General features: G+C 36.1%; 1 protein-coding gene across 3 annotated transcripts in view; it reads left to right on the forward strand.

The window, feature by feature from the left end:
* The window catches only part of GRM5 (glutamate metabotropic receptor 5), a 507,510-nt gene that overhangs the window by 423,711 nt on the left and 67,135 nt on the right, over positions 1-16,664 (forward strand). For all 3 annotated transcript variants that reach the window (XM_047072296.1, XM_047072297.1, XM_047072298.1), the window contains exons 5-6: positions 287-455; positions 6,385-6,511. In XM_047072296.1, coding sequence (XP_046928252.1) covers positions 287-455; positions 6,385-6,511 — 296 coding nt within the window. The remainder of the gene's footprint in view (positions 1-286; positions 456-6,384; positions 6,512-16,664) is intronic.

Genomic DNA, 16,664 nt, shown 5'->3' on the forward strand with positions numbered 1-16,664 from the left:
TCAAAACTGTTTTTCATCCTGCTGAGGTCAAGTCACCTTCTCACATGGGATTATCTTCTATTTCATGTATAAACTTGATGGTAAAAACAAAAAAAAACGAAAAAACAGTCTCTTAAAGGAAAGTGAAGCAGACAGGCTTTTTTGTTATTCTAAGTGTACTGTCATGGAAAATTCCAGTGTCACTAATATGATAGTAGATACATTTTTGGGAAATGAAATCTATTGCTTTTTAATAGCTGAATACTTATATTCTTAGCTGAATAATCATTATGTTCTTGTTCCTAAGGTATGAAATAATGAATTTCAAGGAAATGGGAAAAGATTATTTTGATTATATCAATGTTGGAAGCTGGGATAATGGAGAATTAAAAATGGATGATGATGAAGTATGGTCCAAGAAAAACAACATCATCAGATCCGTTTGCAGTGAACCATGTGAGAAAGGCCAGATAAAGGTAAAATAAAGTCCATGTTTTTTAAATTTTTTTGTAAATTCAAAAGTATTCACTGTCATTGGCTATTTCTGAAACTTTTAGATACTTGTCTTACCTTTTACATTATAAGCTTCTAACGTCAAAATAATTTTTTTTACTTTTCTCTCATTAATTCCTTTTGATAGTATGACCTATAGTAGTCTTAGTAATTGGACTGATTGAACCAATTGACAGTTGAGTCATGTTTATCCACACTCTTTGTACTCATGTAAGCCTTTTAAGGACATGCTCCTGGGGATAGATAGTTAACAGCTGGAAAACACATTAATTCCTAATTAACTTAACAAATATTTGTCAAACTATTACAAATGTAATAGTTTATATCAGTGGGGAAAAAATAAGTAACACACACTTACTGCCAGAAGAATTGTAGTCTAGCTGAGGAAAAGTACCATAAGGCACAGATAAGCAACATCATATAAAATGCGATGATTTCATTAAGAAAGAAAAAAAAAAACAGAGCTATATAAGTTCACATAAAAGAATGGGAGAAATTACTTCTGAGTAAAATGTTAGACATTGGACCATGAAGAATGGATATGATTTCAGAGCGAGATGTGGGAAAATGATCACTTACATAGAGGGAACAGTAATAGGAAAGATACAGAAGTGGTCGATTGAAGAATGTTCTGGAATAATAGTGAATAATCTAGAGTTCATTGCTTTAAATGGTTATTATAAAAGAGAAAGTCAAAATGATAAATTGAAGCCATATTTGTGGAGAGTTTTGAATGGCATACTAAGCAGATTGAACTTAATTTTTATTAACCAGGAGTCAGGATAATTTTGACAAAGATGTTGACATAAACTAGGATATAGTAGGTAAAGATGCATGAGTAGTTATACACATGAATAGCGAAAGAAGAGACAAGTAAGGACACTGATAGTGATAACAAGAATCCTGCATTATGGAAGAAACAGTGAGAATGGAGAGCGAACAGGGGAGGTATTTGAGAGAAACATTATATATATATATATATATATAGGTATACTTAATGAACCCTGGCTACCAACTGGAGGTCAGATTGGAGAAGAAAAAGAAGTCTAAGACAACTGCAATTTCAAGTCTTAGTAACTAGAAAGTCAAGCATAGAAAAATGGGAATGGTTTTAGAGAAAAGGCAATGGGTTAATTTGGCAGCCTATTGGTTTTGAGATATCTATCCAGTGATAGAAAACATTGGTCTACAACAATGAGAAATAAGGCTGAAGATACAGAGTGAATTGAATAGAGCTAAAGTTGGAGCTGTTAGAGTAGGTAAGTCACTGAACCGGAAAGTATACAGAGGAAATAAATGTGGACCAAGAACAGACACTGAAGATATACTTTGAAAGCATAAAGGGGGTAGGGGGAGGGTCCCTCCAGTGGTTCAGTCAGTTGAGTGTCCAACTTCAGCTCAGGTCATAATCTGACGGCTCATGATTTTGAGCCCCGCGTTGGGCTCTGTGCAGATGGCTTGGAGCCTGGAGCCTGCTTTAGATTCTGTAGTCTCCCTCTCTCTCTGCCCCCTCCTGCTTGTACTCTGTCTCTCTCTCTCTCTCAAAAATAAACATTAAAAAAAAGCCTAAAGGAAGAAGAAAAGGTAGGGAATGAGGGACAACAGGGCCAGGGAGAGATAGAGAACCAGAAAGCAAGCTGTCATGCAAGGTGGTAGTCAGTGGAAAAGAGAGGTCAAGGAAGAGAAGCACTGAGGGAAAGACAAGAAAATTAGGGTTAGCCCTTCACCTGGGCCTTCTGGAAACAGAAGCTTGTAGATTAAAACAATAGAATGGTAACTGAGCAAGAAGTATGTGATGAAAAGCAGTTAAGGGGCATGTCTGATAGTTAAGGACATTGAAAAGTTACTTTTAGGCTAAGTAAGTTCTGGCCACACTTCCAGGAAATAAAAAGTCAGTGAAAGAGAGAATGAAGATATAATAAAAATAAAAGAAGTTTAGCTATTGAGGTATAATGCCCTAGGGGAAGAAAAATGATATCAAATTATTCATCAAATAGTTATTGAAGTACTAGACTACCACACTTCAGGCAGTGTATATACCTGGAGCAGTCAGCCTTGGTCTTTTCAGTCAATCTCATGTTTACTCTGTTTAGAACATTTGAGGTGTTTATTCATTGGTGATTACAAATTAAATGGAAATAATTCAGTGTCAACTGTAAAACCTTCAAGGGGTAGTTCTGAAGATTTGGTAAGCATAAGACCAGAAGGAAGAAAGACAAGGTAAATAAAGATAAATAGACATTCATATTATCTGCTAAATGGCACAATAGCTTATGGAGTATCTAAATATTTCTGTATGTTTTGTTATGGTATACAACATGGGTTAATAAACCATAACCCATGTGCCAAATCCAGCCTACTGCTTGTTTTTGTAAATAAAGTTTTATTGAAGTACACCATGCTCATCTGTTTATGTGTTGTCTATGCCTGCTTTTGTGCTACAATAAATGGAATTTATCAGTTGAGTTGAAATAGAGACTGTATGGCCGACAAAGACAAAAATATTTACTTTGCAGAAAAAGTTTCCTAACCTTTAATATTCAGTGACAGGCTGCATCTTGCCCAGTCATCTTGCAATTAGATTCTGTATGTGAAATTATTTTTAGACTCACTCAGAATATTGATTGTTCATAATTTCCATTTCCTCCTGTAGAAAGATTAGCCTGGATAAATTACCACATGGACATTGTTTGTTTTGACCTTTCACGGCAATACAGTTTGAACCTGTAACTTCAAAATGCTGAATGGCTGATTTGTGAGGTTTTTTTATATGTACTTTTCTACCCCATTCTACTGGGAATAACTTACACAATGGAAGAATTTGACTCCCTGTTATCGTATTTTTAATACTAGTTATTTTTTAATGTTTAGTCTTTTTTTAATCCCAAATTTTATTTTCCTAATCACATATTATTTTCACTGTATTAAATATACAAGTGACAATATTTTCTTAATATGGCTTAATGTTGTCATTGAGCAATTTTATTAAAGATGTCAACATCTCATGCCATCTTTCAGATTTGTTAACTTAGCGTCCATGCAAGTACACTTGGTCTAGCAAAGGTTCAAATATGTTACATGTTGTTATTCACAAAGAAAGCACCACTACTTCCAGGATCTTCAAAAAGAATGGGAGTCACGATGTTACAGAATTGTCACTACCTTTTCATGAATGTGAAACAGAACATATATAATATGTGAAAAAAAAAAGGAAAATCAATTCTAAACAGAAGAAATACCAAGTTGTCACCACTGATGTAAAAAAAAAAAAGACTATAATATTGGAGTTATTCTTAGAACAGGAAATGATTTTATTTTGGTAAAAAAAAATTGAAATTTACAAACCAATGCAAACTAAAGCACAGGAACTGAGCATATTTCTAGAAGGAAAAAAATGCAGCTGCTTTGTTTGCCATGCCCTCCTAAGAAAGAGAATCCTTCAGTATTTCAGATGTGCTTGTTTGCATTACAAAATGTAATAACTGTCCAACAATAGTTTCACCAAGTGTGGTTGAAATTACCTTAAAATGACATTTTTTCTCTATATAAATATTCATATGCATATTACTAATAAAACAGTTAACATTGTTAGAGTGTCCTACAGTTTACAAATCACTGTGCTATTAATCATCAGGAAACCCTATAAAGCTAGATATTACATGTAAAGCACTGGTCTTGGTTTGAAGAAGTCAGTCAATCAGCTGTGGAACTGTTCAAAGCTACACAACTATTTACTGGCTATAAGTAAGACCAGAACCCTGGTGCCTCTTGATTCTCAAGTCCAGGACTCTTGCACTGCATCTTTCAAAATATCATGAACTCTATTGTTTTTACGTTTTTATTTTAATTGCAGTTAGTGAGCATATTAGTTTCAGGTATGCAACATAGTGATTCAACAATTCCATACCTCTCCAGGTGCACATCACCCACAAGTGCACTCCTTAATCCCTATCACCTATTTAACCCATCTTCCCACACCCTGAACTCTATATAGACCAATAAGGCACATTTATGAACATGAGTCTTGAAGTCCAACAGGCATTGTTTGATCCTTCATTTGCCCATATGTGTTATCTAAGCTCACCACACTTCAGTTTTCTCCCCTTAAAAAAAAGAATGAAATAAAACCAACCATCTTATTACAGAGCTACTCTAATGTTTTAGTGAGATAACAGTATATGGCATGCAGAAAATAGCCATTAGTCAGTATTATTATGAAGACTACTTTAGGTAGATTAAGCAGGTCTAATTAGCAATGCTGTCTTACTTATCTGTTTATTTTAAGGAAGGGACCATTCAGACCCTTCTGTCATTCTCTACTTGTGTGGTGGCATTGTCAAGAGTCAGCAAAAGGAATAGGAAATATATAAGAGGTGCCAGCTTACAATTGTATATGGCTACAGATATCTAGACACTGTTACTATTGAAGGTCATTAATAGAGTCAGCATGGAGGACAAGGAATATGCAGTGTAATCATTGCTGTGTCTGGTTATTGCTGGTTATTAATCACAGTTTTAATTATTTATAAGAATGTTTAATGAATGCTGTCTCTATTCCACAGAGGCTATTCATGCACCAGTGGTGGAAAAAAAATAAAAGACATCCATTTCTAAAGAATAACATCTGGGACTCCTTCAACTGTTAAATTATTTCAATTATTTTCCATTGCCTTAAAAAATCAAACAGATGAAGAGGTATATAATAGTCTCAATGACCTTATCCACCATCATCCCAAGCAAATCAAAGCTACTAGAATAGGAAGGAATGGGCTGTGAATTATTGAACCAGATTTTCATTAGAAATAGAGACCAAGAGATGAACTCCAGAAAAAAATTCATGTTGAGTCTCTTAATTCAATAGGAATTCCTAAGGATTTTTTTTTTGAATGTTTTTTTTTTATTTTTATTTTTGGGACAGAGAGAGACAGAGCATGAACGGGGGAGGGGCAGAGAGAGAGGGAGACACAGAATCGGAAACAGGCTAGGATTTTTTTATCATATAAGTAGACTTTTGAACTTTAGCAGGTATACAATGTTTCTTGCTAACAATTATTCAACTGATGGAAGGAGCCAAGATAAATTTAGAGAGCAAAAGTTTTTAATTTGAGGGAAAACAGAAGACTCTGGGGAAAATTCAGTTATATACATACAAGTGTAAATGAGTGTGTATTTATATATAAGTACAAACACAGACGTTTCATTAAATATAGATATCTAGGGGCGCCTGGGTGGCTCAGTTGGTTAAGCGGCCGACTTCGGCTCAGGTCATGATCTTGCGGTCCGTGAGTTCGAGCCCCGCGTCGGGCTCTGTGCTGACAGCTCAGAGCCTGGAGCCTGTTTCAGATTCTGTGTCTCCCTCTCTCTGACCCTCCCTCATTCATGCTCTGTCTCTCTCTGTCTCAAAAATAAATAAACGTTAAAAAAAAATTTTTAAATAAATAAATAAATAAATAAATATAGATATCTAAAGCTAAGTAACCAAAGACTTGTATTTATTTTTTTCAATATATGAAGTTTATTGTCAAATTGGTTTCCATACAACACCCAGTGCTCATCCCAAAAGGTGCCCTCCTCAATACCCATCACCCACCCTCCCCTCCCTCCCACCCCCCATCAACACTAAGTTTGTTCTCAGTTCAAAGACTTGTATTTAATTTAATTCTAAACCCTGTCACCAACCAATTTTATGATGTGGGACTAATTGCTTAAACTCAGCTTCAGTTTCTGTGATTATAAAATGAGAATATTAATAAACACACTACCTATTTGATAACATTTGAAGTAATTTATGTTAAAGCCATTTCTGCTTTGCAAAGCAGCATATTTGAATAACAGATTGCTGGATTTTCATCTATACAAAAAAATAATCAAAACTTTAAATATTTCCCTTAGGTGATCCGGAAGGGAGAAGTCAGCTGTTGTTGGACCTGTACACCCTGTAAAGAGAATGAATATGTCTTTGATGAATACACCTGCAAGGCGTGCCAGCTGGGGTCGTGGCCCACTGATGACCTTACAGGTATACGTATCACAATGTCAGCATGGATACATGCTTCAAAAATTAACTGAAAAAGGATATACACATGGAGGAGGTCACATCTCAAGTATTTCTCATCTTGGTGGTATTGTTCACATGACAAAGAATTCCCTTAGGGACAGAAGCCTTCCCAATGCATGGGCTAATCTCAAAAATCTTTGTATCTCAGGGAGAGATTGGTCAATATTCCTGCTCACACCCCCAAAGTAGATCAGAATTCCTAGGTTTTCTACTGGACATTTTCAGCCCATCCTCAGAAGAGTCTCAGAAGGTCCTAGGCAGGGTCCCAGTTAACCATCTATTTGAGGTGGAGAGGGAGAGCTGTTAGCCAATAAAAGACTAAAACATATGACATATCCAAGAGAAAAAAAGCACAGAGTTGGGTGGAAGTTGGTCTCAAACTTTGCTACTCTTAGTAATTTTCCTTCTAAACCAGGAAGCTCCAACAAATGAGTTTTAAAATAATGTTGGCACAGGGTAAAACTTACCTCTACTTGTTTTTTTGTTTTTGTTAGTGTTGCTTGTTTGCTTTCTTTGTTTAACTTTTGTGTTGTTTGGGTTTGGGTTTTTTTTTCCTCCAAAAATTTAAGGAATATGTCATTGTGTTCTCAAGATTATAGTTCATGGCTATTCCTAATTTTTCCAATGTAAAAACAGAATATAATACCTTTCATCCTTCCTTCCAATTATGCAATAAAAATTTATTACATGCCTGTTTGCCCACCATTGAAATAAAGATATAGAAATAATGATGCAAACTCTATCTTAAAGAAGTTAATATGGGAAGCAAAAGGCAAAAATATGATTACAATATTATTAAAGGGCACAGATTTGTGGACATGGAATATGAGGAAAGGACCTATAGGAGTAGGTCTTCAAGGAAAATAAGAGACAAACAGTCTAGGCAGAGGGCCCACTATGTGGGATGTCAGATCATCTAGTGATTCGACAATTAACACAGATTTAGTATCAAACTCCTAGAGGCTAGAAGATTATAAAATCATCACTGTTAGACTCCATCCCTCACAGGATGAGAGATTAGCCATGATAGTTATATTAGCAATTCCAAAAGCCTGGTTCTAAAAATCCTGTGATCCTGGGCCTTTTGAGACCAGCTTACATTAAGGCTTTGTTTCAGTGATTGTCAGTGATTGGTATTTATACAGAAGACTTCTCTTTTCTTAAAAAGTAAAAAAAAAAAAAAATCTGATTTAATATAACATCCAAGTGCCTTCTGATAGCACTTGAGTCCTGTTTTCACCATTAGACATTGAACTTTCTGATAACTCATACATCCTGGTATCCCTAGAGCCAACTCAGTGCTAAACATAAAGCCTGCAATAAACGTAGTTGAATGAATGAGCTACAGCACACACACACACACACACACACACACACACACACACACAAATTGTGTTTAATATAAAGTAAAAGAACTAGAATAAAAATGAAAACATTAGGGAAGATACAATTTAAATTTGTAGTTATAAAAGTTCTCTTTGAAGAAATGGACATTAGTTGAGGCCTGAATAACAAATAGAAATAGCTAGCCAAGAATGGTGAAAAGGGCATTTCTGTCTAAGGGAAAAGCACACCTAAGGTCTGCCTATGTGGAAACAAATGGGAAAATCAGAAAGGTAGCAGGAACTAGATCATGTATAACCTCATAGCACATGTTCAGGATTTGAATGTTTGATATAAAGTATAATGAGAAACCATTGCATGGAGTATAGCAGAAGAAGAAAGCCCAATATGATTGAATGTATATTTTCAAAAATATAATTCTAGTAGCTGTGCAGGAGAATGATTTGGAGGGGGACGGAAAGCAGGAGAAGGGACACAGGTTGGGTGGTTACAGCATGTTGCCATTGCAGGCAAGAGTTCTTGGTGTCTTGGACTAAACGAGATACTAAGTAAGGGAACCAAATTTTCTGCTTTGAAAACTAAAGAAATAAATGCATTCTTCGACAAAGACCAGTAGTTTGGTTTAAGACAAGATCAGTTTGACATAAAATTTGAGATTTTCAAGTATGACTTAATTAATTTAACAAATGAAGTCTGAATTAATTTAACAAACTCCTTAGTTTGAGCCAGAAAATGTAGTAGGAACTAAAATTCAAAATGCAATCTAAGTTTTCAGTAAACTTATAATCTAGTGGAAGAAAAATATGTAAATAGTAACAACACAGTATACTAACTGCTGCAGGTAGATAAGGAATGAACAAAGTATTATGGAAGAATGAAGGAGGGCATACTTAAGATGGGAGAATTCCAGAAAGCTTAATCATGAGGCATAATTTTCAGCTCACTTTTTAAAAAGTGAAGAAGATCATATTAGAGTGTGCCAGATCAAGGCTTTTAATGGCACCACCATTCTCCTAGATGGTGAGCAAAACCAAGGGAGCCATCCTAGACTCTTCTCTATGCCAGGCCACGCATATCCAGTCACTGGTCAAGCCCAGCTATTTGAGTTGCTAAATATTCTTATTCCCTCCTTTCTTCTCCATTTGTACAACTCTTCCCTTGATTAGGTTCTCAGATTTCACACTTGACCCTTGCAGTAATTTGCCAGTTTATTCCCCTACTCCCAAATGTATGCCACGTGCCTCCAAGTCTACTTTTCATCTTGCTGCTGGATAATGTATCCAAAGTACAGATTTGTCCCATTTACTTCATTGCTCAACACTTACCAGTGTTTTCATATCTCTACAGGATATATTCCAAGTTTTTCAACATGGCATTCAGAATTCCCTCTCTTCCCCACCCTCTTATAATCTTTCTAGTTTCAATCAGTACCACTTTACAAATCTTTATGATTTTGCCTTCTAGTATCAAGGGCTGTTTAAATACTTGTCTACATACAATGCCATTTTATTCTTCCATGCCCATACATGTGTTATCTTCTCTGCCTGGAAGGTACTTCTCCTCCTCCTTTACTTGAGTAACTCCTACTCACCCTTCCTTATTCTGTTCAGATGTCACCTCTATGAAATCTTTCTTGATGTACTTAGACTGATAAGCCCCCTATTCTGTATTTCTAAAACAAATTCTGCTTCCCTCTTTACATCAATTTTCAAATTGGATTTTAATGGTCTTTCTCCTTATCTGCCTCTTCTACTGAATCATTAGTTTCTCAAGGACATAACTGTATGTCAATCGTATTACCATTCCCAGCATGTAACAGAATGCCTGGCACAGAGCAGGCACTCAGTCAATGTATGTCAACCTGCAGGAAAATTATGGGGAGTGTAACAAATGAAAATGAAAGCAGGTATTAGGGTCATCCTGTGAAAATAGCTATTAACTAAGGAGTTTGGACTTTTTCCTGTAAACAGTGGAGGGACAGGGTCTCCTGGGTGGCTCAGTGGGTTTAGTGTCCGACTTCAGCTCAGGTCATGATCTTGCGGTTTGTGAGTTCCAGCCCTGCATCAGGCTCTGTGCTGACAGCTCAGAGCTTGGAGCCTGCTTTGGATTCTGTGTCTCCCTCTCTCTCTGCCCCTCCCCCGCTCATTCTCTCTCTCTCTCTCTCTCTCTCTCTCTCTCTCTCTCTCTCTTTCAAAAGTTAAATACAGATTTAAAAAAATTAAAAAAAAATCAGTGGAGGGACAGTGGAGGTTTTCAAGCAGAAGAATGAAATGTTTTTCCTCTGGCTATATGCATACATGTGAGTTTGTGTGTATGTGAGGGTAGAGGAGAAGAAGGTAGGGGGAATAAATGCCAAACTTAGAAAGGTCTCCACATTGATATTATGTGAAGTTTAACCTTTAATTGAGATCTACAGAATTTTCCCAAGGAGCCTATAGCTGTTTGCAACCCTATCTCACTGACCCTGATTCAAAGTAACAGATCACTTGGGGCTGCTCTCTAGCCAGAAGACTGCTCTGATGACTTCAGCTCTTCCAAAGCTGCCACAGAGAAGCTTGGGGCTAGCTTCAGGGAGTATTTTAAGTCTTTCTTCTACCCACTTAGTTACCCTACTTCAGCCTATGACAGCTCAGGTCACCTTTGGGTCAGTACCCTCATGGTGATAATGGATAGCAACTAACACGTACATTATGCTTTCTATATGTGTGAAAGGAGAACTGTTTGAAACATTTTACAAATGTTAATTTAGTTAATCCCAACACAATCCTGTAAGACTGTTAGTGTAGTTAAGAGATTTGAGCCTACTAACAACTGAATGATTATTTAGAAAAAAAAAAACAAACAAACAAACTAGATGTGGCAAACAACTGACATTAATGTCTATATATTCAGGCATATATTTGTATATATGTATATATTAGTGGAAAGATGTCTGAAATGAAGGTTACTCACTGTTAGGAAAACATGTATGTGAGCGCTGGGACTATGGGTTACTTCTTCATACACACACATACACACATATATGTGTATGCATATAATATTGAATTATGTTATGAGCACACATTTCCATCAATAAAGCCATTAAAATAAATTTTAAGCTATCTATATTCTTAATAGCTATCATAATTATCAGGAACCAGGAACTAGGAATTAGGAAGACAGATAAAGAGAATTTGGCATGAAAACCAGGAAGACTAAAATAAAATTTAGATTTAAAACTGGAGGATGAGGGCACAACATAGACAGTGTCCCTAATCCATTGAGAACAAAGTAGTTATTCTCTGTCTAGCACTCTTATCTATGTTAGCAGTGAAAAGGATAAATGGGATCCCTGCCCTCAAAGAGATTATCATCCTAAATGTTGACAGAGAATAGTAAGATGTTGAGTGTTAACAACAGGGGGGACCAGAATGCCATAAGATCCTGAATCAGTGGAAGCAACTTAGATGAGATGAAAATTTGCCCCAGTGGACAGAGTACATGCAAGAATTAAAGTAAAGGTGGACATTGGCCAAACTGAAATGAGGAGAAGAGTGTTTGGGACATAGAATACAGGAACTGAGGACAACCCAGAGTATTGGGTGGAGGGAATAAGACAGACAAGCGAGGCCAAGATCAACCCTTGGAGGGCTTTGCAAGTCATGGGAAATATTTTGAAGTTTATTCTAATGGAATTTAAAAACCATTATTTAATCATTTAGTCCTTTGTTCAACAAATATATACCTAGCACTTCCTCTGTCCCAGGCAATGTTTTAAGGGCTGAAAACATTCCCATGACCAAAACAAAATTCCCTGCCTTTATGATGTTTACATTCTAGTGGAAAGAATAGTTTCAAACAAGGCAATTATCACCTCCAGGAATATCCAAAAACTGAATAAGAAAGGAAATGCAAACAGGGTGGGCTGTTTTATGAATATTATACAAATAGCAATGTAGAGAGTGAATATGCTTAAAAGCATGAACAGGAAGGGTAGTGATTTCAGAGCAGTGGTTTAATCTGCAGAGATAGAAGGGAGGGAGTTTGGTGGGAGTTAGGAAAGAGGTTTCAATTTTATCTGTAAGCTGTGTGTGTTTGATTTGAAACAATCATGACGAAATATCACTGTTTGCCAAATCTAGATTTTTTTTATGTTTGTTCTGTAATTCCCTGCATGTTTACAATCTTTATAACTTAAGACACTTCATACTAGTTGAGCTATTTAAATACTGAGTACTGAAAGATACAATTTAAAAATAAAGATTAGAATTGGGATTTTAAAAGGCGGTAAGAGAAAACCACAGCAATGAAATTTTGCAGATCACAATGTGAATCTATTTGTCTTTTGGACTATGATGATGTAGTGGGAATAAAGAGCAACGAAGAGATCTGATTAGGAATTAAAATAAAAAAGAGAAGGTAATTGTTTCCCTGAGAGAGGATAGTAACTAAAGTATAATCTGGCTGGAGCAAGTAAGGGGGGCTGAGGGGAATAGTGGAAGGCAACAATTTGGGTTCAGTGTTCAGAGAATTCCCTAACAGCCTCTGCCAAGACAATTTCTTCATTGCACACCATTCCCCACCAGATATATGCAAAAACTGTCCTAGAAAGAATCTTTAATTTGTTTTCTCTCAAAGAATTTGGGTTAGGTTAAAAGTAGCAGATCTTTGGCTCCTTAGTCTAAAGCCCAAACCACAGAAACCCTTTCAGGTGGGTTTGCCAACTCTGGCAACCTTCCAACAAACCCAACTGAAAGGAAAAGCAAAAACAACATGACTTTCAAAAAGTAACTCAGTGAGAAGCTTTATGACAGGAAGTTAGAATGAATTCCTGCTTTTCACTTATAAAGAAATGTATTTTATTCATTTTAAAGGCAAAGCTGTAAAATAGAAGGAAGGCAGTGCCTATCAGCATTTTAATGTCAATAGGAACATTCTCTGGGAAGTTTCTTTGGTTCCCTCAGTTACCTAATTGCTTTGGAGGTTGAAACCTTTGTATATTCATTAAGGGAGAAAAAGAGAACAGAGTCAAACAAAAGGGAGTTGGTGGGAACCTGGGAGGGATCGGAGGATGAGCTCCAAGGGGACAAAACACTGACAAGTTTTATAACTCCAGCATTTCAGATACTTTCTTCTTACAAATAATTACTTCATTTGTGTTCCTCAGTTTGTCCCACTTTTCTTGGGAGGTTTTTTTTTGCCTTTTTTAAAAATTTATTTTTGAGAGAGAGAGAGAGAGAGAGTGGGGAAGGGACAGAGAGAGAGACAGAGACAGAGAATCCCAAGCAGGTTCTGTGCTGTCAGCACAGAGCCTGATGTGGGGCTCAATCCCATGAACCACGAGACCATGACCTGAGCTGAAATCAAGAGTCTAATGTTTAATCAACTTAGCTACCCAGGCACCCCTTTTCTTTGCCTTTTAATAAATAAGTACATTAAAAAAATCATAGGGAGGATTGATTTTCATTACCAAAAATTATAACTACCTTAGGCATTATCCTTTTGAATCCTATGAGGTAGATATTATTATTTTATAATTGAATTAATTAAGACCCAGGAAGATTCTGTAAACTGCTCAAACTAGTGACTAATTGACCAAACTAGTGGAAAATCAAGCCTAAGTACTGTGATTGTACCGTATTATGCCCTACCACCTTCCCTTCTCCACAATCACGTTTTGGAGTCCTGTTTTTGTTTTTTTGTTTTTTGTTTTTTGTTTTTTTCCAGAAAACCATAGAAAAGAAAAAAAATTCAGCTTTCAAGCCGGTCATATGTTAATTATCTCCAAGTCACTCTGATATTTTCATTTAAAATGTGCTGCCTATTTATTACAATTCAATCTAAATGAGGAAAGGGGTAAAAAATTATTGCCATGTATTGAATATCATTGCTTCTGATTCTTTAGGGTAGATGTGTTATGAGTTTAGATGAGAAATATGTTTATTTTTATCACTACAATTGTAATAAATAGTTTCTGTTAATATTAAAAATGGAACAGGTTTTCATAATGGTGAACCTAATTTCTTGGCTTCTGGGTTAGAGAAAAATTTGAATAGGAATATATGTCATACAAGCTTATTATTCTATCATTCATTCAGCAAAAGTTCTTTTATCAAGTTTTTATACTGTTGTCAACTTGTGCTAAGTTCTACTGATAGAGATGTAAATGGAAGGTGTCTGACTTTCCGTTTATATAGAATCACATGTCCATAACAGAAGAGGGCTGACTTAAATAATTGCAATAAGAGTATAACATATGATACATGCTATAAATGAACCATATGGCAGGTTCACTGGCGGCACAGAGGATTGTACTCATGAGCAAATAGTTCTAACAAGTTTCAAACATAGCACTGGGCACTGGACACAGTGATCATGGAGATACAATTCCCACCCTCAAGTATCCCAGGGCCTGGGCAGACAAATATACAAATAAAGAGGCAATTTCAATTTAATATATTAAATATGCCAAGCATATAGTAGAAACTGATTTAATGTTTGTCCAATGAAAAGAATAAAAGAAAGAAGAGGAGGAGTGCCTGGGTGGCTCAGTTGGTTAAGCATCCAGCTTCAGCTCTGGTCATAATCTCATGGTTCCTGAGTTTGAGCCCCACATCAGGCTCTGTGCTGACAGTGTGGAGCCTGCTTGGGATTCTCTCTCTCTCATCTGTCTCTGCTCCTCCCCAAATTGCACTTTCTCCCTCATTCAAAATAAATAAATAAACTTAAAAAAAAAAGAAGAGGAAATAAAGGAATGGATGAATAAACAAAGGAAAGGAACAAAGGATGAAGGAAAGTGTTAGGATGAGAGTATGCAGTGATTACTACAGGAACACTGAGAAGAGAAAATTAGCCAGTTCTGTAGTACCTTCTGGAAGGAAATGGAATTAATGCATGTGAAATGAGAAGTTAACCAGGTAAAATGGAGAGGAATTTTCAAGCAGAAGAAAAAGACTCTAAGTAATGTTACAACATATCATATCTGAGGAATGTGTCTGAAAATACTTTTTTCCAAAATAACAAAGCTATTCAGGAAAGAGTAAAGCACTATTTCACATCTGCCCTTCTTACAAAGCTGATATTATGGGGACTATCCTTTTCTAAAGACCAAACATCATAATGGTGACCAGAGGTAAAAGAAAGTAACTACTTTGTTTAACAATGCAATTACCAGATCTCTAAGCACCTTCTAGATTTTCCTTAAGTTTGCTACATAAACACCAATACAAACTACAGAAGGTGAATTTATGACAAATGTAGTATAAAAAAATACAGATGAGAATTTTGGCTGTGTGCATGACATGTCTGCAACAATTCATCTCTATTTTCTGTCAACAGCATAGTGGTTTAAATCAAAAGGCTTTGGAGTCAGACATATCCATGTTCAAATCTATACTCCATCAGCGATTCGTTGTGTGACTTTACGCAAATTTCCTTCTCTGAGCTTCATAAAATGAGCTTACATAAAATGGCGGTAATAGTAGTAATTAGTTCAAAGAATTATTGGAGAAATTAAATAGTATGCAAGTAGTTCAGTACCTGTTAACAGTTCAATTATACTATCAGTCTAGTATTAATAAAATTTTAAAAGATATAGTGATGAGAAAATAATACAGGTATAGATTAATTGATTGAAGTTGAATGAATGATAAAATCTGGAAAAGGTTCCAATCTCTCTCTATGGGGTGTCTTCCACATTTGAAAGTAAGATCCTTTAAATCAATGACTATCTAGCCCAGTGAATGGCACAGAATAGCCATTGAACTAACTGTTATAACTATTATAAGCATTTCCTTTAAGGTTACTCAGATTTTCTTCTTAGGCCTTCTGATTCTAAATGAATGGATTACAGTGGGTTAATGGTGATCTGAAAACCCCAGAAAAGTAGTCATGAGCCATAACTAAAAGGCATTTGCCATCTTTTTTTATAGCATTTTTTAAGTTTATTTGTTTATTTTGAGACACAGAGAGAGTAAGCAGGAAAGGGGCAGAGGAAGAGGGAAAGAGAGAATCTCAAGCAGGCTCTGCACTATCAGCACAGAACCCGACACAGGGCTCAGACTCATGAAATGTGAGATCATGACCTGAGCGGAAATCAAGAGTCAGACACTTAACTGACTGAGCCACCCAGCCCCCCCCCCCTTTTTTTATAGCAAGTTTTTTATTTATTTTGAGAAAGAGAGTACATGCAGGGGAGGGGCAGAGAGAGGGAGAGAGCATCTTTTTTTTTTTTTAATCACTCTCAGTAATCAAAAGTTTTCTGGTTTCATTGAAGGCATCGTTATCCACTTCTATTTTTCTCAATCACAAGAGAAAAAAATATATTTTTAATCCTCCCCAAAGGGATCTAGCATCTGTCGCCTTCAGCATTTTTACATTTATATCCAGCTATGTGTTTGAAATAAAACTAAGGATAGCATTTTGGAGGGTCCCAGGGCTCAGTCTTTTCTATCTATATTTGCTTCATTGGTAATCTTACCCAGTCTCATGTTATTATTCTCAGTTATACACTGAAGAAATTTCTGAATTTAAATATATAGTCCCAACTTCTCATCTAGTCTCCACACTTGAATATTCAACTGCCTACCAGACATATTTATTTGAATGTCTAATAGATATCCCAAACTCTACATTTCCACAGATGCAATCCAGGTCTTTATCTTCCTCATACCCAAGGCTGCTCTGTCCCTTAGCATTCTATATTTTACCTGATGGCAAATCCATTCTTTCAGTAGCTCAAGCCAATAACTTTGGAATCATCTTTTGTGTCCTCTCATGTCCTATAATCAAT

This window comes from Lynx rufus, unplaced genomic scaffold (genome assembly GCF_022079265.1).
Source record: "Lynx rufus isolate CCGP_SWC_20201006 ecotype Redwood Valley unplaced genomic scaffold, mLynRuf1.p SCAF_9, whole genome shotgun sequence".
Taxonomy (NCBI): domain Eukaryota; kingdom Metazoa; phylum Chordata; class Mammalia; order Carnivora; family Felidae; genus Lynx; species Lynx rufus.